Source organism: Electrona antarctica, assembly GCF_951216825.1.
Source record: "Electrona antarctica genome assembly, chromosome: 16".
NCBI classification, from domain to species: Eukaryota; Metazoa; Chordata; class Actinopteri; order Myctophiformes; family Myctophidae; genus Electrona; species Electrona antarctica.
The window spans coordinates 28,216,465-28,241,045 of record NC_136797.1 but is presented as its reverse complement, the minus strand read 5'-3'; the positions used below and the strand labels follow the sequence as shown (position 1 = coordinate 28,241,045).

The 24,581-nt window shown below is 42.9% G+C and overlaps 1 protein-coding gene across 1 annotated transcript in view; it reads left to right on the top strand.

Moving 5' to 3' along the window:
* Nucleotides 1-6,816: 6,816 nt before the first annotated feature.
* The window catches only part of LOC306940083 (lysosome membrane protein 2-like), a 34,607-nt gene continuing 16,842 nt past the window's right edge, over nucleotides 6,817-24,581 (top strand). Inside the window, exons 1-5 of the mRNA XM_079525049.1 lie at nucleotides 6,817-7,340; nucleotides 18,328-18,488; nucleotides 20,349-20,496; nucleotides 21,408-21,599; nucleotides 23,456-23,547. Of these exons, the coding sequence (XP_079381175.1) occupies nucleotides 7,212-7,340; nucleotides 18,328-18,488; nucleotides 20,349-20,496; nucleotides 21,408-21,599; nucleotides 23,456-23,547 (722 nt within the window). The 5' untranslated portion in view covers nucleotides 6,817-7,211. The remainder of the gene's footprint in view (nucleotides 7,341-18,327; nucleotides 18,489-20,348; nucleotides 20,497-21,407; nucleotides 21,600-23,455; nucleotides 23,548-24,581) is intronic.

Here is a 24,581-nt window from a genome sequence, read left to right as displayed (position 1 = left end):
GGGGAAGAGCCAGCATGTTTTGACAGACAATGGCATTCTTCTTGTTTATCAGTACATGTCACATCACACAATAGGTCTTTAAGAATTAATGAAAGCTGTGTCCAAAAAAAAGTATAATACAGATTGTTTAGAACAATGGTTGCACCTGACTAGGAATTCTGATCTAATCATCCATCCAAGCCAGTGAGAGACAGGTTTATCTGGACAAAGATTTGTTTCACTAGACTAATTGAAAGATACTGAAATATAATGAAATTGGTTATAATTTGTGTTCTTATGAAGGGATGATGTTCCCTTTAGAAAACATCATCAGTGTGTCTTTGTCTTAGAAGTTTTTTATCTCACAAATTAAGTACTGGCTGAATTGTCATGGAGTTTACTTCATGCTTTACTTCATGCTGGAGTTTACTTCATGCTCTCTGCAAGATGAACCCTACTCGTACTCTACTATCAAATATCATACTACCCATAGGGCAAAATGTCCATGTGCAAACCACTTCAGTTGGTTGTTTTCTTGGACCATTTCCAACAGACCATTTCCTTGTTTTCATTGGGTGCTGTTTAGTTTATCAGTCATCGGCACGTTTACTATAGGCTGAGCCTATCGTGTATTCTCAAGCTGGACGAATAACAATAGGAAGTGAGGTTAATGTTGTTGGAGAAGCATCTTTACAGATAAAGCTAACAAAAAGTGTGTTTTGGCACCTACAAATAAAATGTTAATGCCACACACATAGACATACATAATCACATATTATTCTGTCCTGTGCTAGCTGTGTAAGGTTCCAAGAATGAGCTGGTTCTGGATTATGATTAAGATGTGAAACTTGGTTTATTGCCTTGTTGTTGATAAAGCCTAAATGCCTACAACCTGTCGCCAGAAAATGCAGAAATGTACAATGGTAAGTAATGTTTCTTCTCTGGCGATTGGGTTGGCTGGGTGGACCTTGAATTTCCCCCTGAAAGTCACATAAAGAGACAGTACGTGTCACCACAATAAACTTACCTTTTATTGCCTACTACAATTTGTTCCACCAATATTTCACTGCTCATACTGTACCTGTATATGAGTGTGACAAAATAATAATAATAATTTGAATCTTGAATGAATCAAGTCTGATGACTTTCCATCACAATTTGGAGCATGCTCACCTTAAATTGCCTGTGTTGTGGAATCTCACTATATTATCCAGCACAAAGTACATTTTACAACAAATTAGTTCTAGGTCATCAGACAAGCTAAGATAGCAATCAAGCAATCAAGCTTCGATCCATGTAGTTTCTGCTTGCTTATATACTCCCTTCCTTAACAAGGTAGACAGAGTGAAATCTTACCTACCAATCACAAGGTGTTTCAATCAGAGCATCCAGCATCAGTAATAGTATCCATGTTGATGTCCTAAGGCTAATAATATCCTGTCTCAGTCCCCTCATCTGTGGCTACACCAAGGGGGCAGGCAGGCTTTCCAACGTTGAAGCTCTCCTCCCTAGTGGTAGGAGGAGGGACTACAGGCGGACCCGTGGATTCATGACCGGGAAACCCCGTGCAGCTGGGCTTTAACATTGAGCGCTCGGTTGCACTTCCGCATTTGACCACCAAAATTTGGTGGTCAAATGCGGAAGTAGACGTTCTGAGACGGTACTTCCGGCAGTCTTCCGGGTGCTTCAAAACGCCGCTGAGCAACTTCCACTGACATGAATAGCGGAGGGGGCGGAGCTTCGCGCCAGTTCAGTCTCTATTATATATATACTCTATGGGCTACACCTACTGTACCTCCACTCACCTCAGCCAATCCTTGTTGAAATCACCAAAATATAAATACACCTGTGTGATATCTCAACCAACTTGTTTGTTCCGCTCAACGACAGACCAAACATGGCTTGTGAGTGGAGTACGGCGCTTGTAGATCGTCTATTTATGCTATTAATTGCTTCAAGTTGTGTCATTCCTCTACACCCCAACCTCCTCCTTCCTCCTCATTCTCACTCTGCTTCCTTCTGTCTATAGTATTTCTCTCTGAATCCAGGGGGCCTGTGGCGGAGCAGAGACGACCGACTGCTCCCTGATCAGTAGAGCATCAATAGAGGTCTGTCACGCCTGTCTCGCCCTATTTTGGGTTCCTCTCATCCCGTTCCACATTCATCTCATTACGTTTCAATGAACTGTTAATCTTAAGTAGAAGTTTGGTCTCTTACTGGTGAAGTGTCCAGTAACTGGTCAGTTTGGCCCATCTGTACCCAACCCGATCTCACAGAAATACGTAAATATGTACGGAATTGCAATTCCAGGAATTCTAATCCGTACATATGACACTGAAATCCTCCCCATAGAGAATGATGGAGGGGCGCCGTCTCTACCGAACTTGAACTGATAGAATAGTAAATAATGTCAAACCCGAATTCACCCAGTCCGACCCAGCCACGGTGGCCACGGTGGGGCAGCGGTGGCCTAAGGGTTAGAGGAGCGCCCTTGTTGTCGAAAGGTTGCCGGTTCGATTCCCCGGACGGGCAAGGAAAATCTGGGTGGGGAAGTGATTGTCATCACTCACCCAACACTGCTGAAGTGCCCTTGAGCAAGGCACTGAACCCCCAACTGCTCCCCCTGGAGCTGCTTAGTGGCCAACAGTATAAGACTGTGGTTGTACTGGTCAGCTCCCAGGTTTGAATGTGTTTCTGTGTGTGTGTGTTTCTATGTGCAGGGTGTTGCTGAAAATGAGCACTTGTGCTCAGCTACTACCCTGGGTAAATAAAGGATAAGAAAAAAAATAGCACTTCCGTAGGCTACTAGTGAAAGCCACGCCTCCATCGCGGTCAAAATAGTAGTCGTGTAATATGTATGGATTTTAGGGTTTTCTATAGGCGTGTATGTACGGAATTGCAATTCCGTACATATTTAGGTATTGCTGTGAGGTCGGGTTGCCGTACCATATGTACCATCATGTTTCATCCTTCCACCATGGTCAAGGCTAACACTGGGAATTCCTGGGTGGCTAAAATCCAAATTAAAGGAGTGTACGACTACGAACCTGAAGGCTGTCTGAAGGCCAATCAAAATAAAGAATTGTTTTGACTTTCACATTATGCTCCCACTCGACAAAACATTACAAGAACTGTGGGTGTCATAGCTGAGACACTGTGAAGGTCTGTGACAGTGGTGTAAAGTAACATATAGGCCTACTCAAGTTCTGTAAAATAATAATAAATATTATTATTATTATTGTGACCGAAGGGCGCGTTTACTATGAAAACCTGCATCTCCCGTCCGTTAGTTAGTCACCCACGTATCACGCCTCGTGACATCTCGTGACAGTTACAGACACTTAGACACTTAGACACTTAGATCTCCATATACGGATCTGGCCTCATGACATCACGTGACATCATGGAGACCCTTAGATCTCCATATATGGTTGTCAGTCCATCATATGTTAGTCTGACATCATCAAACCCTCTACACTCAAGACACGCTATATATGGCCATGAACCCTGGCCATGGCCATGAACCGACACTGACCTCATCTAACCCTGGATAACCATACATGGAGAAGACTGGATCATCATCACCTAGATCTGCATATAAGGAGCCGGCCATCAACTCAACATCTGACGTCAAACCCTTAGATCTACATATATGGAGCTGACCTGTTCTGACATTCTCCACCCGTCCTTCCGGTTCTGACATTCCATATGTTGATCTGACCTCATCAAACCCTGTACACTCAAGACACGCACCATATATGGCCAATACAGAATTCATTCCATGCATTTGTTGATCTGACCCCCCATGTCAAAGCGCCAACGCTCGCCCAGCAGTCTACCGTCTGCTGTCACCCAGGCGGATGTGTGCACTCGACCTCGCACAACTGTACAATTTTACGTTTTTTTCTTTTTGAAAATAGCCGATCTACAAGCTCGCAATGCGTCACATCGCAACGCATTGTGAGCTTGTAGATCGGCTTTTTTCAAAAGATTTTTATACATATTGAACTTGTGAAATGGGACACAGTAAGTACTTTTACTTTTGGTACTTAAAATATATTTTGATGACAATACTTTTAAATGTATAATGTATACAAATATTTTGAAAATAGGAGATCTACAAGCTCACAATGCGTCACATCGCGACACATTGTGAGCTTGTAGATCGGCTATTTTCAAATAGCAGAAATCTGGGCTGAAGTGGGTAATGTATTTGTTTTGTAATAATAATCAAACTATTTTCAAATATTTGCAGTGAGTCAAAACTGTACTGAAAATTGTAAATACTCCAGTAAAGTAAAGAATACCAAAACAAATTACTTAAAGGACCACTTCACGACTTTTCAACCTACAGTCCTCACTGTGTGTGTGTGCGTCCGTCCGTCCGTCTGTTACCAGCTAATCTCCGATCGATGCCAAATTTTGCATACTCCCTCCGAAAATCCCGAAAATCGTTACACACTATCTCTATGTGTTCAATGGCGGATCTGTCCGATATTTCATATTCCATCCTAATTGGCTAACAGTGGCTTTCAAAGTTTGTATAGGATTGGCCCGTTTTGAACAAAAAGCCTCACATCATGAACGCTTTTTACGTGAAATCTTTCATGGACTTTCCTACTAGGCTGAGGAATATTTCCCACCCTTTTCACATTGGCCTGTTATAGCGCCACCAGGAGGCCACAACCTGACCTGCCCTGGTGGGGACCTGTCCCCCGAGGGGCACTTCAGTTTTTCTACTCAGTCTGTGTTTCATAGGAGGGCTGTGGGCAGTTCAGAAATCGTTGGACAAACAAGATTTTTGAGTGGTGCAACCACTCCCTTACGGAGTTATGTGTGTGGGTGGGTGGCTGGCTGGCTGGCTGGCTGGGTGGGTGCCTGCCTGCCTGCCTGGCTGGCTGGGTATGAGCACGAAAACATCATGATTGTTTTTCACCACCTGTGCGCAACCTAACACACACACAAACACACAGCACATATTGGGAACCCGGGAACCCCCACACGGAGTTGCACCACTCACTTCACATGGGTGTGATTTTTTTTTAATATTTAGATTTTTATTATCGTGAGAACAATGGCTTCCATTTCCTATGAGAGTAGAACAAATTGTGGTATTTTATCATGAACATTAGTGAGGAACAATTATATGAAGGTAGGTTGAAAAGTGAAGTGGTCCTTTAAATACAGAACTTGAGTAAATGTACTTAGTTACTTTACACTACTGCTTATTGTACTGTTATTGTACGCATGATTAACATCAGGTGATAACTTTGCACTGGCATTCTGTAGATGCAGCATTATATTAGATAGAAGACCTGCTATCCTGCCCTTAAGTGATCTTGAACTGAACCCTATGTTACAGATCTGTATAATCTGTGTGATACATGAATCAAGATGATGTGACTGCAAGGATTATGTGGAGAATTTTCCAATCTTCCAAATTTCCATCATCGTCGTCTTTAACAGACTGTCTTGGATAGGACAAACAACCCAGATAAGGAAAAACAAAGAGGCCCTCTAACTGATTAAAAAAATAAAATGAACTCAAACTACCGGGGTAAAAGTGAACAGTGAACTGCTTTCTGGTTTACTTTAATTCTTCCTTCCCGTTCCTAGTAGTAGCAGTAGTGTTTTGGCTATTTTGGTAAATTAGGCAATTTAGAGTGGTGCACGCAGTTTGCATAATATTCTCCTTGTGTTCATGTGTCCTCCCAGTGCTCTGGTTTCTTCCCACAGTTCTTCAGTGTTCTTGCTGGATCTGGTCTCCGGATTCCAGATCAATTCCGGCCCAGTGATAATAGTAAGATTGGGTTCAATGAAAAGTACAAATGTAAATTAACTTGGCAATAACTTATGCAAATACTTTGATACAATGCATTACATTCTGAGACACAACTCATGTAATTGCAATAAAATCAGCAACATTAGAATAACTATAGTTGTCACAATGGTAAGACACAAATGATTATGATTGTCTGAAGTCTGTCTGTGTGTGTGTGTGTGTGTGTGTGTGTGTGTGTGTGTGTGTGTGTGTGTGTGTGTGTGTGTGTGTGTGTGTGTGTGTGTGTGTGTCTGTGTGTGTTTTGATTGATTGATTGAAGAATGTATTAACAGTTTGCAGAATTACAGTACATTTCAAGCACAAACTCAATACAAAGGCTGTTGTACTGTGAGTGAACTGTGAGTGTCTGTGTGTGTCTGTGTGTTTGCTTACTTGTTGATAATGGTATTCCATGTTTCTAAACTTCATATGGGCTTGCTGTCATATGATACACTGTGAACTGTGAACAAATACCGTAACCTAACTGGATAAATAAATGACTACTGTCCAATGTCTGAGATGCACTAATTGACGGGTCACTGTCTATTATGTTCATGTGAGCAAACAGTAAACACAGCGACCTGAAACCGAATAATACATGTCGTTTTCCTTACCTCCTGCTTGTTGTGACTGAGTGAGGCCTTTTATCTTAGTCTACTGTATACAATAAAAATAGGAAGCTAGAGACAATGGCAATCTTTGCTTTCTTTTTAAACAGCTGCTTTGATGAAAAAGACCTCAGTTTCCTTCTCATGTATACCTACTACTGAATTAGCACTACAGGACTTGGATAGTATTTTTAAATTGTTGTATTATTACTTTCACAATAAGTCAAAAAAGTAAATTAAAACTATTCAGACTGCATTTTAGGATGTCCATCTTGGCCCTGATTCATGCAGGCGGAAACAAACACGCGGTGCTGCACAAGTCTCTCAACGGCTGTTTAGTAACGACCAATCAACAGTCACTGAGCAGTGCGATGATGACACACAAGCCCCCTACAAATACCCAGTGGCACGGTTCATTATAGGACCACCATACATTTACAACCTCGCCTTCAGGCAGGGAAGGAAAGCGACAGGAGTTAGTTGATAATTAACCAAAGGCGGGTAACTAATATCCCCATTGCTCGTTGTAACTTGGAAAGTAGAGAGCAAACAGAAACTTTTATCTTTGTGTCTCGTCAAGTGCAGCAACTTGCTGAATGAATAGCGGATTTTGGGAACTACAGCAGGCAAACTTGGGGAACTGCGTTAGGCGCAATAGGCTGCCAGTGCCTATAGAGTTTACAAGAAGCTCTATATATCGCGAAATCTTTGTAGGCCTAATAGACCGTAGCCTTTTGCCGCAACGCGTGGACAAAGTAGCACATTGAACCCTATATAGTTTCACGTCGGCCACTGTTTGAAGGATGACGGTGACGCGGAGGTCTTGTGCCCTGTACGGAGTAGGGATCGTCTGCGCTCACCTGCTCATCATTGGGATTGGTTTATGGGTCGCTCAAGTCTTCCGGACTGTGATGCACAACCGTTTGAAAAAGGTAAAGTTGAATGAAGAAACTTTGCACAATTTGCGTGAAACAATTTATGTGTAGCCTATTGTGTGTCCATGGATAATTAAGTTCTCGTAAATCATTTCTGAAACAAACTTTACCAATATTCACACAATACAGGATTTTGTGATAATGGCTGACCTTGAGGAAATTTGAAATGTGCTTGGAAAACCAAATATTTTCTTTTTCTTTTTAAGAAAAATAAATAAAAGTGGAGCTTCTCAGCGGGTGCCAGGCACCCAGCCATGACACACATACAGTCCACACAGGCTACTATTGTTTGTTTATGTTAATAGCTCTGCCGACCATTTCTTCACAGCTAATTTGCTGTTTTGGGGACGGCGCATATAGCCAGGGCAGACTGAACTGCACGCATGAACTTTTCGTGCGTGCACGCGTGTGATCGGATTTGCGCTCACGAACCTCCCTCGACCGCGCGCCTTTAGCCTTAAAAACAAACCATTTTAGAAAGTCAACTATAGTTTATTTCTGTTGCCAAAACTACTGACACCGGTCCGAGAGACCTATTTTGGGATGGCTTTAACTTTAAGTTTAACTTGCCCGTTCTCTGCATTGCCATTTGCCAGCTGAATTCCTTTGTTCGCCAGTATAGTCTCTGGTTTACAGAATACGTGTATTACATGATCACAATGATTGATTGGGAAGTAGTAGGAGTCTACCGTCTCTACCCTCTCTTTGATATGCATACATGATACATCCCAGCAACCCTAACCCTAACCCCCCCCCCCCCCCCCATTTTTTTAATAGACTATACTAAGTAGCCTAGGCTACTGACAAATACTCCTGCCTCTGGCTGCCAGCCTATATGGTAATTTGGAAAAGTGTCAGAGACTTCAAATGGCCAATGAATTCAAGTGCAAATGACATGAACCATTGCTACATCCAAAAGCGCTGAGAGTCAGCAATGCTTTCAATGGAGTGGAGTTGAATCAGTAGCAGTGTTATGAAATATGGGAACACATGGCTACTGTTGCTGTGTTTCTGGTTATGGGGAGTGGCTTCGTGGCTTAATAAGCAGCTCATTACTGGAGATGATGGGTTATGGTATAATGGGTTTTTGTTCTCCATTATAACAGGCATGGCTTGTTATCACAATTAGTAGGCCTATAGTTATTTAGCTGTTTATCAGAAATGATATCTCCTGAGCTGAAGCTAATAGTAACACAGAATGTCTGCACTGCAGTCAGTGTCACAAATTCTTATGATTTACCTTTGTGTCATCAGAGGAATACTGCACAAATATAGCTATAGGGTTTGGGTGCTAATGCAGGTTAAAACATTACATTTAGGTGTATACTATTGTGTCAAAGTGAGCAATAAAATCAGCAAAAAAAGAAAGAAAAAAAAGCATTTGTCCATATAATTTGATCATGTAATGGATGTAAGAAAATCTGGTATTATAGAGATTTAAAGAAAAAATATGTTTTGCACTGTGAGCTTGTAGAGAGAGAGAGAGAGAGAGAGAGAGGGGGGGGAGGGTAACAGTGGGTATAGTTGAAGTGGTTATTGACTAGATCAAGATGCTGAAGGGCGTGGAGAGAATTTGGGGTGATTGATGTTTTTTTAAATTTGTTCCATGTGCCTAGGTGATTCCCCAAACAGATCCCCCAGCTTTTGCTATATAGTCCTCTTTCACACAGGTTGGCACTGTGGGTGGGTGGAAGACAAATGTTTGATCAGCTGCAAGATGTTCTCCGATGTCCTCCAGGGTTTCTCATAGCTGCATTTCTCAAATTCTTTCTTTTGCTGCCAGTCTGAGAGATGTAACAGATTGCCAAATAACACTATACTGTACCAGTAAGACGCCCTGAGGGCAAGAAGCGACCTCGCCCCGGAAAGGTCGAGGTCGTGTGCATGCATCCACCGTGACCCCCCATGCTTTGGCATGGGGGGTCAGATCAACATATGGAATGAATTCTGTACTGGCCATATATGGAGCGTGTCTTGAGTGTACAGGGTTTGATGAGGTCAGATCAACAAGAGTTGCCTGGCGGCTAGATATATGCAGATCTAGTCTTCTCCACGTATGGTTATCCAGGAGGGTTAGATGAGGTCACTGTCGTGATCTTCATATATGGAGATGGCCATATGGTGGCGTGACGTGTCACGAGGCGTGATGTCATGAGGCGTGTCCATATATGGAGGCGTTAAGGGTCTCCATGATGTCACGTGATGTCACAAGGCATGATGGATTGGCAACCGTATGGTGGTGTGATGGACGCGAGAGGCAGGATCTCATAGTAAATGCGACCTTCGGTTGCAATTAGAAGCATTTGGTTGATATATGCCCAACATTATACCAGCCATCAGTTTTTTCCCCTAACTTGCCTTTGTTATCTAGTCTCTCGAGACAGACTGTTGATGACTCCGTCAAATTCAAAGACAAAAAGGGCGCTGTTTTTCCTTTATTTGCAGATGGGTTCTCAGATTGCCTCAGTTATTGCGACCGAAGGTCACAGTTAACTGTGAAACCTTGCGTTTTTGACACCTAACCCACAATCCCGTCACTCTGTCACGACACCTAACTCAAATCCCTGTCACTCACCCCAGGCAAGCCCCCAGGTGCCCAGGTCATCGTGACATCACGTGACATCAGCCCCAATATATGGTGCCCAGGTCATTGTGACATCATCAGAGATGCCTGGGACTCATCAAACCCTGTACACTCAAGAGAATGAGAATGTCCCCGCTACCACCCTTAGATTTCCATATACTGTATGGAGCTGACCTGTTCTGACATTCCATATGTTGATCTGACCTGATCAAATCCTGTACACTCAAGACATGCTCCTTATATGGGAAGTACAGAATTAATTCCATGTTGATCTGACCCCCCATGCCAAAGCACCAGCGCTCGCCCAGCAGTCTGCCGTCAACGAGGCGGATGCGTGCACGCGACCTTGGTCGACCTCGTCGACCTCGCCATTTAGGTCCGGGCGAGGTCGCTTCTCGCCCTCAGGCGTCTTACTGGTAACAAAGCTCTCATGGTGACAGTCAGAACTAGAACTGCACTGTACTTGCATGTTGCACACAAGTAGTCCATAAATGGCCTACTAGTGCGCAAGCAGAGCGCGCAAGTGCTGTCGACTGCTACGAACTATGAATAGAGGCATTACCTTTAATCCATCCGACACTGAAACATATCTTTATTACGTCACCATCGAAAGCCAGTTATACCCTGGCATTGGTCCATATCTTCATTACGTCACTCTCAAATGACGTTACGTCACTCTCAAATCGGAGTTTTCTCCATTGCTCTGTAAAGCAAATCGCATACGCATCGGAGCACCGGACAAACAACTTTACTTGCGCGCTCTGCTTGCGCAAGTATCTAGAAATGTACTCTGTCGAGCTGCCAACTTGCGCATTGCACACAAGCAGGCCTAGGCCATGATGTATGGCCTACTTGTGCGCAAGCAGAGCGCACCATGAGGTGCTAAGACTCTCTGCTGCTGTCTAGGTTTGAAATACAGCAGTGGTCAGGTCCCTCATTGCCCGGTGGAGTACACTGACATACACACATACCCAGCCGATACATACATACATACCATAAATAATACCAATTTTGAAACATACTTTAGTTACGTCATCGAGAACAGTGGTTTCTCATTGGCTGGTTTTGGTCCCTGATTGGCCGGTGGACAACACAGACATATACATACATAGCCTACTTGGTCCCTGATTGGCCGATTACAGTACTTGTGCGCTCTGCTTGCACAAGTAATACATCCAAGGCTTGGTGGCATACATGAGCCCAATAACTATTTGTTAGTAAGGTTTAAAGCCTACCATTTAAAGTCACTATAAATTGATACATATAAATACATTGATAGAAATTATTTCCACCCACTAGCATCTCAAAATCGTCTTGACTAGTTTCAGTGCTATAAAGTAAATGTTTTAAGCCTACAATGATTACTATTATATCACAGGTCTCTTTCTTGGTCATCTTGATAGCAAAGTGTACTTCTGTGTAATAGACCGATGGATCTATTGTAAAAGAAAAGAGGATTTTATTTGAAAAGGCGCTGGTTAACTGTGGCCTCAGGAAAGACTTTGTGACCTGGCCCACTTTACGCTCAAAACAGAAATGTGTGTCGTGTGACACATTGGCAGGTGGAGCATTGAAAGAGCAAATGTTCACTACTGTTTGGTGTATAAATACATAGAGGTAAAAATGGATAAGGGTATACACATGATGTAGGTAATGGGCGAGGATAGTGGCTACAAGGTGTTTACACACTTTCTCTAGTTCTGCCAGAGGTTGTTTGAAGATTGGACGGGTACAAGTGGGTGAAATTACAAATGAAAACGACAATGGTGTTTCCCAAGCCTTGCTGTTGCTCTGGCTAGCTTTGTTTTTGCCATGGCCAGCTGTACGTTGTGTGTGTAATTGTCTGGGGGGGGGGGGGGGGGGGGGGGGGGGGGGGGGGCTGTTTGTTCATGTTTGTATTTAAAAAAGAAATGCTGTATGTAATATCAATGGGGTGACTATTTGCATTATCATTTTCTAATCAGCTCAGCAACTATTGAAGATTTCTCACCAATATTTGGAGTAACTACACTTAAGCCCTATTCAAACTTTTCAACTTGTACCTTGTACAGCCTTTTTATCTTTATTTTATTATTTAGGCCTACTTTTCAAAGATTTTGCCTATCATGGCATGCCCAAAATATGGACTTGAAAGTGGTAAACAATCAGGACACATCAGCTGCATGGTACTACTTTCAGATATCAATGTCATCAAAATAGTCAAATTTTGGCCGATATATCAGTCAGGCTCTAATCTTCATAGAACTGACAGTATAGTAGGATGTGTTCAACAACACCTGACTTTGTGGCTTATTAACCACATCGATAGCATTGAATATAAGGCCAATGTTTGTTTACCCCGCTAATTTTGTTTGCAGTTGCTGAAATGAGTTACATATTAACGGGACCCCTGTACTGTACTGGCTCTCAGGCTCAACCTACCCCAGATGTGACATTGATAAACATGCTTGTTATTTTTTTTAAATATTTTTATGAACTAATAACTTAAGTGCGCTATGTTCTGTATAGTCCATGAAACGATATTTAAACAATTCAATTTATTCAATACAGGGCCGGAAAAAGTTTGCATTTTACATAATGTAGGCCTATTGATGGATTACACTGTCCAGTGTTGATCAACCGCTTGGTGACCCAACCGATGTAGGGTCACCGCTACATCAGTTGGGTCAACATGAAAGATAACCTGATTTCTTTTTTTTACCTGATGAAGGTCTAACTAACAGACCGAAACGTTGTTTCCCATCAAAACGTTTTGATTGCATTTGAAGACAGTTTGCGGGAGTCAAATATTTGTGCATGTGTGAAGGGGTTCATTCCACGGAGACCCTCCTTCTTGCTAGCCTCTTTCACCCTGCTTTCTGGGGGGTGGGTTGGCGGCCTCAAGCTTCCCATGTGAGTCACCGTAACCACAGAGGTCACAGGGGTCAGCGTAGGGAGCTTTTTCTGCTCCGCTGCGGGTGAACGGAAATGACTTTTACAGCTTCCCCCAGCTGACGGAGCTGCTCAAAGGGCTCTGATCAGCACTCGGGTGGTGGAGCAGTTAGGGGTTAAGTGTCTTCCTCCGTGACACTTTGACACACGTGAGCCAAGGGTCGAACTGGGGACCTTCCCAGATGAACTCTCTGCCCCAGTGGTTCCCAAAGTGCGGTCCGGGGACCCCCAGGGGTCCTTGAGGGAGTTCCAGGGGGTCCCCAGCTAAATGATAGTTTGGAACCAAATGGACCCTTATGGGTCTGTAACTCGGAGAGTGTACACTCGGAGTTAAATTAACATTGATTTATAAATCATATAATATATAAATTGGGGGTCCCAGAGATAGAAATGCCATTAAATGGGGATCTGTAGACTAATATGCATGAACAGGCTGAGAATCACTGCTAGAGCCGTAAAAATCTTCTCTTATAGGGGTCTCTGGCATATCTTTTCAAATGGGGGTCTGCAGGCTAATTAGTGTCAATTTGGGGGTCCCTGACATGAAAAAGTTTGGGAACCACTGCTCTACGCACTGAGCTGTGGCCTACATAGTAGTGAGTCACCATATGCACATAAGTCAGCTCACAGTGAGTCACTATAAACACAGAGGTCATACCGGTACGTACAGTTGGCCGATAAACAGTGGTGGACAAAGTACTCAGCCCCAGTACTTGACTTGAGTCAAATTATAAATACGCTCTGTCAACTACAAGTGAAAGTTGCTCTGATAAATTTGTAGTTAAAAGTTAAAGTACTGGAGTAGCCTACGTGTGTCACGCTGCCGAATGGAATGTGTGTGTGGAACCAAGCAGGGGAGCGAACACAAGAATGACTGGATAAAACACTTTACTTATCTTAGAAAACTAGAACACAGGATACGCCACACAGGGCAGGAACGCAACATAAAATATACAGGAACCCCGGGCGGAACAGCAGCGTAAGGATGGCGCAGAACCAACTATAATAATTTAGTGGCAGCGGTGGCCGAACGGATAGCGGAGCGGTCTTGATACCGGGCAGGTAGGAGAGAACATAAGGGTGGCGTACCAGGCATGGTACGTCCTGGGACAGGACGTGACAACGTGAATTAAAAACGTAGTTAGAGCTGCACTATGTAACTTTCTTCTACCCTGGATTTGAACCCGGTTTCCTGTGCTTTAATATCCGTCCAGGTTCGAATAAAATGGTGATACCTTGGCCTGGGACTGGAGCTTGAGAAGCTACACCCCCTGCCATCTCATGCCAGCATGTACATAGGCACAACCTTGGCTGCTTTTTTCCCCCGACTATAATACAAATATGGCTTAACTGGTCAAAAGTACAATTTGTCCTACTTATCAGTACTTACTGATATTCAGTGATTTCACTTAATTCAAATATCACTTCTTTTTTTGTTTTGTTGTGATAATCCTCCTTACTATAGAGTGTGCTGACCATATAAGAAGTTCCTCCCTGTCCCCAGTTAACCCCTGGGGGTCAAAAAACCTTAGGTTTCATTTTTGGCTTGGTGGCTCAGCCTTCATCCAATCAGGATAGAGAGGGGCCATACGCCAATCATGATCGAGTGGGCCTTGGTGTGTGCTGTTGGCCTGTCGCGTGTCTCCCCACTGTAGTGCGTGCATGTGCACATCTTGTTACCGGGGTGGGCCGGGGGTTTTTCCAAATCACCCAAATCACTGAATGCTCCTTTAAGTACTGATACTGAAGTAAATGTACTTAGTTACCCTCCACCACACAGAGGTCGTATACTGTGTACAGTGTGTTGCGGTCCTGTGTAAAAACGGTATTTTCTTTTTTAAAGATATGATCATTATTGATCCCAAGAGAGAAATGCAGTTGCCAAAGGCAGCAGAGTTACAGGAGTAGACACAGCAGGATAAAAGATCTCACACACACGAAAGAAACAACATAATTTTTTTCCCTCCAACAATGTATTTATTTTCCTTTTTTACACACAAATGACAATACAAATATACAAAAAAACAACAATGAACATTACAAGACAATTACTGATATTAAGAAAGCAAAACAACAATAACAAAAACAAAAAAAACAACAACAACAACAGCACTCCTCTTCAGCTCCATCCATCCATGTGACAAATTATTGTTCTTTATGTATCTTATAAAACGGCCCCACACCTCCTGAAACATTTATTGTTTGTCCTTAAGAATGTATGCAATCTTTTCCAAAGGTAAACATAAAGACACTTCCCTGAACCACTGTGTAATACTTGGTTTGTCTGGCCTCTTCCAGGTCAATGCTATCACTCTCTTAGCTTGTAAAATACATATATCTTTGTTCATTACGCTTTATCTTGTGTCCCTCTGGATATAGACCGAGCAGGAAGAACTTTGGTTCTGGTACAATATTTATTGACAAAATCTTCTGTATTTCCTGCCCGACCTTCCCCCAAAACTCCATCAATTTTGGACAGGACCATAGACAGTGGAACAATGTGCCTCTATCTTCACCGCATCTGGTGCATACATCCGGAATATTACAATTATAGAAACAACATCATTTAACAAAATATACAACACCGTACACGCCTTCAACCGTGCATGCATAATGCAGGGCAAAAACAAATAAGTGCACGCGTAGTAACCATGTCAGTTTCCTTACTTACTTTACTTTCAGAGTAAAAATAAGTAAGTGGGGACCTTACTCTGTAGGTAATTTGGCAGAGCTTAGTGAGGGGATTGAGTTCAAATGAATCAACAGATATAAAATATGCGCTGTACGCAGCGACTTAACCAATGAACCTTATAGCATCCCTATTCAGGGGGGGGGGGGAGACATTCAGCAAAAATAGCTGATCTACAAGCTCACAACTCGTCACAATGCGACGCATAGTGAGCTTGTAGATCGGCTATTTTTGACAAACGGTTTTGGTGTAGAGTTGTTAAGTGTGTCTGTTTATAACGAATCTTGAACCAATGAAAAGCATTAACAAGACATTGTGACTACCTTATATTATAAAGTTACTGGATTCATTGGATCTTTTTCCCATTTACCGGTATTTATTTTATTATCCACCCGACATATTCAAGTGTTTAAATGTTCTGAAAAACACTGGACCTCACCGGTGCTTTTCATTTGCACAGGTTTTTCAAAACACACTTTGCAGTATGTCTATTCACCTGTTATGTGTTTTCATATAGGGAGTGGCTTTGAAGAAGCTGAGATAAGAGAACTCTGTTCCTTGTTTTCCATGAAGTATTTCATGTACAGTAGCACGCCAGGAAGTTCAGGAACGTGACCATATTGACCGTTTTCAACCATAGAGACCATGGGCTCCCCCTTCCTCAATCCAAGGTGACAGCCTTTGTCCTTAGCCTCTCAGCCGAGACTCTGAGTAGATGGACCCCAATGGAAGAGAGGGGCCTGCCTGTACTCCCAAAACACCCCAATGGAAGAGAGGGGCCTGCCTGTACTCCCAAAACAACCCTTCCCCCCTTTCTCCCTCGGTTTAGCTTTCTTGGGGGGTTCACATCATAGAGAAGACAAATTCAACTTTAATACAGATGTGACAGAACTAGGCCACTGGACCTTTTGTCTATGGAAACAATTAAGCATTATCTGCCAATTAAGCCCTATATAATTTATTGTACAACGAATAACGGAAAACAGACAATGTACAAGCTCACTGCATGTCGTGATGTGATCTACAAGCTCACAGTGCGATCTACAAGCTCACACTACAAGCTGATTTGCATTGAATCATGACATTTTTTTTGAAAATCTTTGAACAGACATTTCAACTTAGACCTTCACACCATAAGATGAATGCAATGATATGAATGAAAAACACCATAAGATGAGTGTAATGATATTTAATGATAAACAAAGACATGAAGTAGTATGAATACAATTATGTTTGATATGATAGAACACTTTGGCGCGGGCCCCATCGCAGGAGGAGATCCAGATCAGATCAGACCCTGCCTGATGGAAGGCAGGGGGCTCTTCCGGAGCCCGCCCCCCGTAGAGTAGATAGGGCCAATCTGGTGGTGCCTGCTGCTTGGGCGGTGTCGGGGAGCTGGTGGGTGACCTGGACTGAATGTTGTCTCAGTAAGACAGCCCTCCCCTCCACCAAAGCACAGCTGATTTTGAGGGGCGCTAGCACCTCCTATGCCCAGCTGTGTGTGTTTGTGTGTACCCCATAGCGATGATTTGATTGGCTGAGCACCCCATAGCGATGTACCTTAAGGTGCATTATACATTATTATACATTATACATTGTACAGATATGTACATGAGGTTAAATATAATTATATCTAACCTTACTGTATGTACATATCTGCTGCTATGTGGACCTACCGATGTGTTACCACTTTAAATATAATGATATCTAACCTTACTGTATGTACATATCTGCTGCTATGTGGACCTACCGATGTGTTACCACCTCATGTACATACTGCATCTGCTGGTCTTATGCCGTATGACGTATGTATGTTAATATCTTGATCTTGATATTTTTTGTTCTCTTTGACATGCTTCTTTTTGGTTAGATTTTTCTCCATGCGACCCCCTTTCCTTGTCCCTCCTGCGCTTACGCAAAAAAAATCACCACTTCTTTACACGTGTAAAATCAAGATTTTGATTCTTGAATCATATCGTGGTGGTTGTCTGTGTTTTGGCACAGTGGTTGCCGTTTCAACGGGGGATGGTATATGGGATTGGTGGTGGTGGTAATGTTCTGGCACTGGGGTTGTTGTGGTATGTATGGGACTGTGCTGCCAGCGCCACTCAGGGCTCAGTCCTGACACAGGAATGTGGTTCAGATCATTAAGGTCACGATACTCCCCAACTAGTGGCTGCCCAACTTACGCCATCACATGATCTGTGGGCGGGGGCGGCTCTCCCAGAGAGCTGGTTGTCGGTGGCAACTGCCGACAATGGAAGGGTGCTGGGGGTCTCTCCAACCTCAATTAATGTGTGTTGTCTAGGCTCTGTAGCTTGAAGCTCCTCCGATAGCTCTCCTTCATCACCCCAGAGTTGATATTCAAAACCACCAATTTTGTTGAAATAATAACCCCATTTGTAATTGATGATCCAATTAATATAGTAACATAGTTATTACTTAGTCACAAGCTCTTGATAATACTTTAAATTGGTTAAATATTACAGACAGACTTAACCAGTTTCAACCTGACGTAAGAACATTATAGGCCTAATGTTCTTATTTTGTTCATGTAATTTACAGCGGAAGCACTGACTGTACAGATAAGACCCAATTTTTTTTTAAATGCCAGCCTCAACACTATATCAGACTATACATTTAGGGCCTGGTCTGTGTGTTTCTGGTAATCTGCTCATTTTGTATGTCCATGGCAAAAATAGAAATTTGACCAAATTATTAAATTACAAGCCAGCATTGGTGATAACTGACTGCTGACTATGAATTATGTTTGTTTCCAGGAGATTACCTTGACAGAAGGTAGCCGGGTGTTTGGGACATGGAAGAGCCCTCCACCCCCAGTCTACATGCAGTATTTCTTCTTCAACGTTTCCAATGCAGATGAGTTTGAGAAAGGACTAGCCAAGCCGATCCTGACTCAAGTTGGACCCTACACATACAGGTAAGGATGCAGGGGTGGACGGTAACAAAGTGCATTTGAGTAGCCTGCTGTACTTTATGGAGCACTTCACCCATTTTGATTCATATCTTCATACAATTAGTGCTCACTAATTGCTAATTATTAGATGGCACAATTTCCGTGTACTGACTCTGTGTCTCATTGGGCTATGGACAGTTCAGACACCTGACTGGTAGTTGATTCCAAGCTAATAGAATAGAAACTAACAGCCTTTCTCTTCCTGGAAAGTTAGCATGTTTGAAATAGAAGCATTAACTCATTTATTGCGGCCAGCTGTTAGCATAAATCCCAGTTCCAGGTGCCACCATACACGTTCACTTTAAAAGTGAACGCCCTCCCCCCTCCGTATACGGACATGGGAAAGAAATAATTAATAATAATAAATAAATGAATAAATACAAAGTTTTAAAATGTTTGGCCAATGTTCAACCTCAGAATATGGATTCAGTCAAGTGGTTAAAAGCCACGTTGTGGCAATACAACAAATCTGTTACTAATAATTTTATAATATAGTCCCGACAATTTTTTTTGTCTGCACAGTATGTTTGCAAATATGTGAAAATTGTCCCTTGCACTTACCCATCCTAACTATTAGGAGCAGTGGGTGGTATTAATACAGCACCCTGCACCCTGCGTACAGTTAAGGGGTTAAGCCAGGGACACACTGACACAGTGACACACACACAGTGACACAGTGACACACACACACACACACACACACAGGGTGAACCTGCAACCATGTCATTCCAAGACGACCTGTTCCACTCAGCTATGGCCATCCTGTATTTAGCTTAGCCTTTATTGCTGCACTGATATGTGGAGACAGACAGACAGACAGACAGACAGGCAGGCAGGCAGGCAGGCAGGCAGGCAGGCAGGCAGGCACGCACGCACGCACGCACACACACACACACACACACACACACACACACACACACACACACTAAGAAATGGTGAGGTATACTGTAGTGTTTTTTTAATAAGAGCAATTAGAGAGCTACAAAAATGCAATCATCTAAACAAATAAAAGCAAAAAAACAAACAAAAACAATGACATTACAAATTCCTCCAATGAGGGGATTAATGGATGTTGTCATCAGGTTTATTGCTATGAATTAGAACACCTCAAAAAGCCCAGTGGTAAAGTCTGCTGTCCCAAAATGACCTCCTCCTCCGCCGTTCCCAACACCACTGAACCTGTCCTTGCCTAAGCTATGTTATTCCAATAATCTTACAGAGGGGCGGACATATAGCTCAGCTTCAGTGGGTAGAGAGGCCGCCTAGTATTCAGAAGGTCACCCCCCCCCACCCCAATTCCATACACTATACTTACTTGTCAAAACTCCCCTGAGCAAGACACATAACCCCTAATGGGACACTAATGCCGAGCATTTTGCATTTTACAATTTGGCTTCATATTTTGTGACTGAAATGAACTGAATTAACTAATAACCAAACTAATTTATTGAATCAATTAATTATGATACAGGAAAAGAGAGATTCCGCACACTGTCTTCATGCACTTACAGCAAACTGATCAATAAATTATAAAATAAGGAAACTAGCAGATCTACCAGCTCTGTTAGATTTACAAGATTTACAAGACAAGCTGGTATAATCTTTTTGGTATATTATTTATGTAGTATAAAATAGGGCTTTGTGGTTCATCAGACAAAACGATTTGGACGATTATATAGATCTATTCTAATTGTTTCAATATTATTCCATAAGTCCTATTTGAAAAGGTAAATTGATAGAATAATTGCTAAGAAAATAATTTATATTTGCAGCCCCAATTTGGAATACAATTTGGATGTTCATCATTGTGTGTTTTACCTTTAGGGAATACAGACCAAAGGCCAATGTCACCCATGTGAACGACGGCACAATGGTGTCAGCCTACAGCCCCAAGACCTTCATATTTCTGAGGGAGAAATCCGTAGGAGACCCAAAAGTTGATGTCATCACCACAGCCAACATTCCAGTTTGGGTGAGCCATATGAGTCACAGTGCATAAATCCTTGTATATCCATATTTAAACTTGTTTATGTTCCTCATAAATTAAAACGGCCTATTTCATCGTACTTTTGAAAGAATTACGAAGTGAAAGTCTGCCTGTAGGTTTTAGTAAAGGTACTAGAGACTGATTGGATCCAATTGAACACAGGTTTGTTTGGTTCCCTTCCCTGAATAGCAACTGTTTCGGACATGCATGGTTTCCAGCCAACAGTGATTAACCCATTTAGGCCTGATGTCGAAATAAAAAAAAAGGTCTTCTATTCTGAAAGAATATATATTCAAAGATTTGTGCCGCATTTTCACGATTTTTCAGTGCAGTGCAGAAAAGTGTATTGAGTTGTTCATGATTACGTTGGCGTTGCCAGACCATCAGAGATCTCTATACGTACGTCTAAGGAAGTCAAAATTCAATGTCGGTGCTTTAATGGCGATAATAAACCTGCGCCCACTACCAATCCTGATAACCTTCCCAATATAAAGCACCGACCTAAAGTCTTTGCACTGGTTCTGCGACGCATTTTGTTTATTTTGTATTTTTATTAAATTGTTTCCATGCAGTTTTAGCCCATTCATGGAATTTAGATGTCCCCAGAAGTTTTATTCTATATCGTTTTCCCTCTCTCTGCATCAAAGTCAATTTAACCTCTATACTATAATCAGCTGTTTGAAAATAGCCGATCTATCAGACGTGTTGTGAGCGTTGTGAACATTTTAACAACACAAATCTTGTATGGCACAAAATATTGTATTGAAAATATTTTGTTGGTAATTGTTAGTTTGGTGGTCCTTGACATGAAGGACCCTTTATAATCATTAAAAGATAATTTCTGCATCCTCCTGCGTCTCCATCCTGTTCTCTTTCCTCTCCATTTCCATATATAGGCTGTCATGGAAAAGATGAGGACGATGAGCTTGTTCAAAATCACTCCATTCACGTGGTTATACGGCAAATATCTGAGTCTTTTCACCAGCCGTACTGTGGACGAGCTGCTGTGGGGCTACAAAGACCCGCTGCTGGAACGCCTCTCAAAATCCAAGCCTGAGGTGGAGGAGACCTTTGGCCTCATGTACAAGGTACACAACTATTCTGTAGCAAATGACAGCTGATGTAACTTTTAGCACCCTAAGCCGGAGTCGAACCCCGATTTCCAATTCAGTAGACCAGGCAAGCAACAAGCCACGCCAAGAGAGCTAGCTCCCTTGGAGGAGCAAGTTACGACCGGGTCTTTTGCAGGTTCGTTAAGGCTCATACATAGTCTGGATTTTCGGTGGTTAGGTGACCACCGAACTACAACATGACGTCACGAGCCGCGGTGAAGAGCAAACCACCGCCACCGCTCCAGCCCTTCTCTCTGTTTTTACTCACCACCGCTCAACGTTATTCCAGCTCCGGTGCGGTGGTCACCTCACCACCGAATATCCAGACTATGAATAGGCCTTTACTCTACCCCCTCCATTCTGAAGCACGCCCCCATGCTTCTCGCTTCACTCCTCGAGTCCCTCGCGTCCCTCACGCAAGGGCACAGTCCAGCGTTCATCCCACCGCTGCCACCAATGGAATGGGTCTTTTGCAGGGTTGTTACGCTGACAGTGCTGGAGAAGTACTCAACCCCAGTACTTGAGTGAAATATACTGTAGATACTTGGACCTCTTAAAGGTAGGGTAAGTGATTTTCTTTGGTTAAAATAAGTGTTAAAAGGCCTACCCTACCTTTATGAGAATAAGTAAGTCAGAGAGGCTTATTGTCGGTATCAGCCAGGGTGCGCGAGTCTATCCTCCGTTTCAATGCGCTAGACCTCTTGGAGATGGTTTGCTGAGGTGGAGCGCAACACAAGGTTAATTACATAAGATTAGGAAGCGAAGAACGTATGGTGGACTCCATGTTGCTCCCTGGAAGGAAAGAAACATGCGCAATTGAGACCACGGAAGCTGAACGCAGAAGTGTTGGCTGCATATGATATGATATGATATGATATGAACTTTATTTGTATAGCGCTTTTCAAAACATAGTTCCAAAGTGCTGCACAGAGCAAGATTAAAACAGCAAAAAACACACAATAACAACATGATAATGGCACACAAAACAAGGATGTATGTACAACTGGCTATTAAATAGTTAAAAAACACTCAGTATAGAGGTGGGTTTTCAGGCGTGACTTGAATAACGGGACGGATGGTGCTACCCTAATGTGAACTGGCAGTGCGTTCCACAGTCTGGGTGCCCGAGCGGCAAAAGCCCGGTCACCCCGGGTTAGTGCGAGGGACAGCCAGAAGGGCCTTATCCGAGGATCTGAGGGTGCGCCCGGATTCAGGGAGGGATAGCATATCACGGATGTAAATAGGGGCTAACCCATTTAGGGCTTTGAACGTGATCAGTAGGATCTTGAAATCACATCTGGCGCTCACCGGCCCATTGCACATGTTGCACATGTTTCAATCCTTCCAGGGAGCAACATGGAGTCCACTGTACAGTCTTCGCTTCCTAACCTTATTTAATTAACCTTGGCGCAACACAGGTACCATCAGCTCCCAGTACTTACCGCACAACTTCAAGCCGTGCTCCTCATGAGTTGGATCAAACTCATGACCTTGCGGTCAAAAGGAGAGTGCTCTACCGACTGAGCTACCCAGACACATCTTTGAGATGAGAATGAGTATAAGAGAGAGAAAGGGTGGTAGTAGAGATGATGTAAACGTGGTAATCACATGCTGCTCTACTCTGTCATGACTGTATATGTAGACATTTCCCTGCGTACATCACTGTTATTAATAGGGCATGCCTCCTGGTGGAGATGTGTGCTCTTCTGAATGCATATTTCTAGAAAATCAGGAGAGTAGATGTTTGAATGATGGGGGAATGTTCTGAAAACAGATACATCATAACTGTTGATTATTGAGATGTTGGATGTTTTGTTTTGTTTTTTGTTTAGAAAAATGGAACTCTTGGCGACGAGTTTGTTTACCACACTGGAGAGCAAAACTACCTGGACTATGGTCGAGTCCACACTTGGAGAGGTGAAAGGTAAATGCAGGGACACGCACATGCACGCACGCAAGCACGCACGTACACAAGGCAGATGTGACTCACGCACACGCACACACACGCACACACACGCACACACATGCACACACACACACACACACACACACACACACACACACACACACACACACACACACACACACACACACACACACACACACACACAGGTAACAATTGGATTCATCAATTCCACTGATATCGGCAGTTTGGAGTACTGTCCCCGTCTGTTTATCTTACTGTCTGTTTGTCTATCTTGGCTCACAGGGAAGGACATCCTGATACTGTGATGATGATGATGATGATGGAATTATTTAATAATAGGTGGTCAGTTACAGTGCTCATCTCGTCTCACGGCACCCACTGGGGAAGAAGCTGTCATCCAATATAAACATGCATGTCACTGTAATTCATGATGATGATGATGATGATGCAAAAACGAGCCAAAGGATGTTTTTGGAAATCAGAGGAAAACTTGTGTGTTTTAATAAAGCCCCACCAGTGCAGTGGTCCTCAACCCTTTCAGGCCGTGACCCCATAAGATAATCATATTTGAACTGGGGAACCCCGCCACCCCGACAACAAGCACTTGGAATTGTAGGAGTTGAGGCATTACATGTATTTTGACTCCGATAATATATTGTGAAATGTGAGCTCGTAGATCAGCTATTTTCACAATGTTTGCCTCTTTCTTATATTATTCGACAATGTGGCCAATGTTTTTAATTAGAATAGATTGTTGATTTCGTTTGATGCAGTAATGTTATTTTTTAGGTATTAAAAAGGTCTTAAAAGTCCTTAAATTGTCACTTTACTGTCATACTGTCACCCCCCCAAAAAATAAAAAACAATCTGGTGGGGGTCCCGACCCACAGGTTGAGAACCAATGCACTAGTGGCAGTGTGTCTGGTGGGGGTCCCGACCCACAGGTTGAGAACCACTGCACTAGTGGCAGTGTGTCTGGTGGGGGTCCCGACCCACAGGTTGAGAACCACTGCACTAGTGGCAGTGTGTCT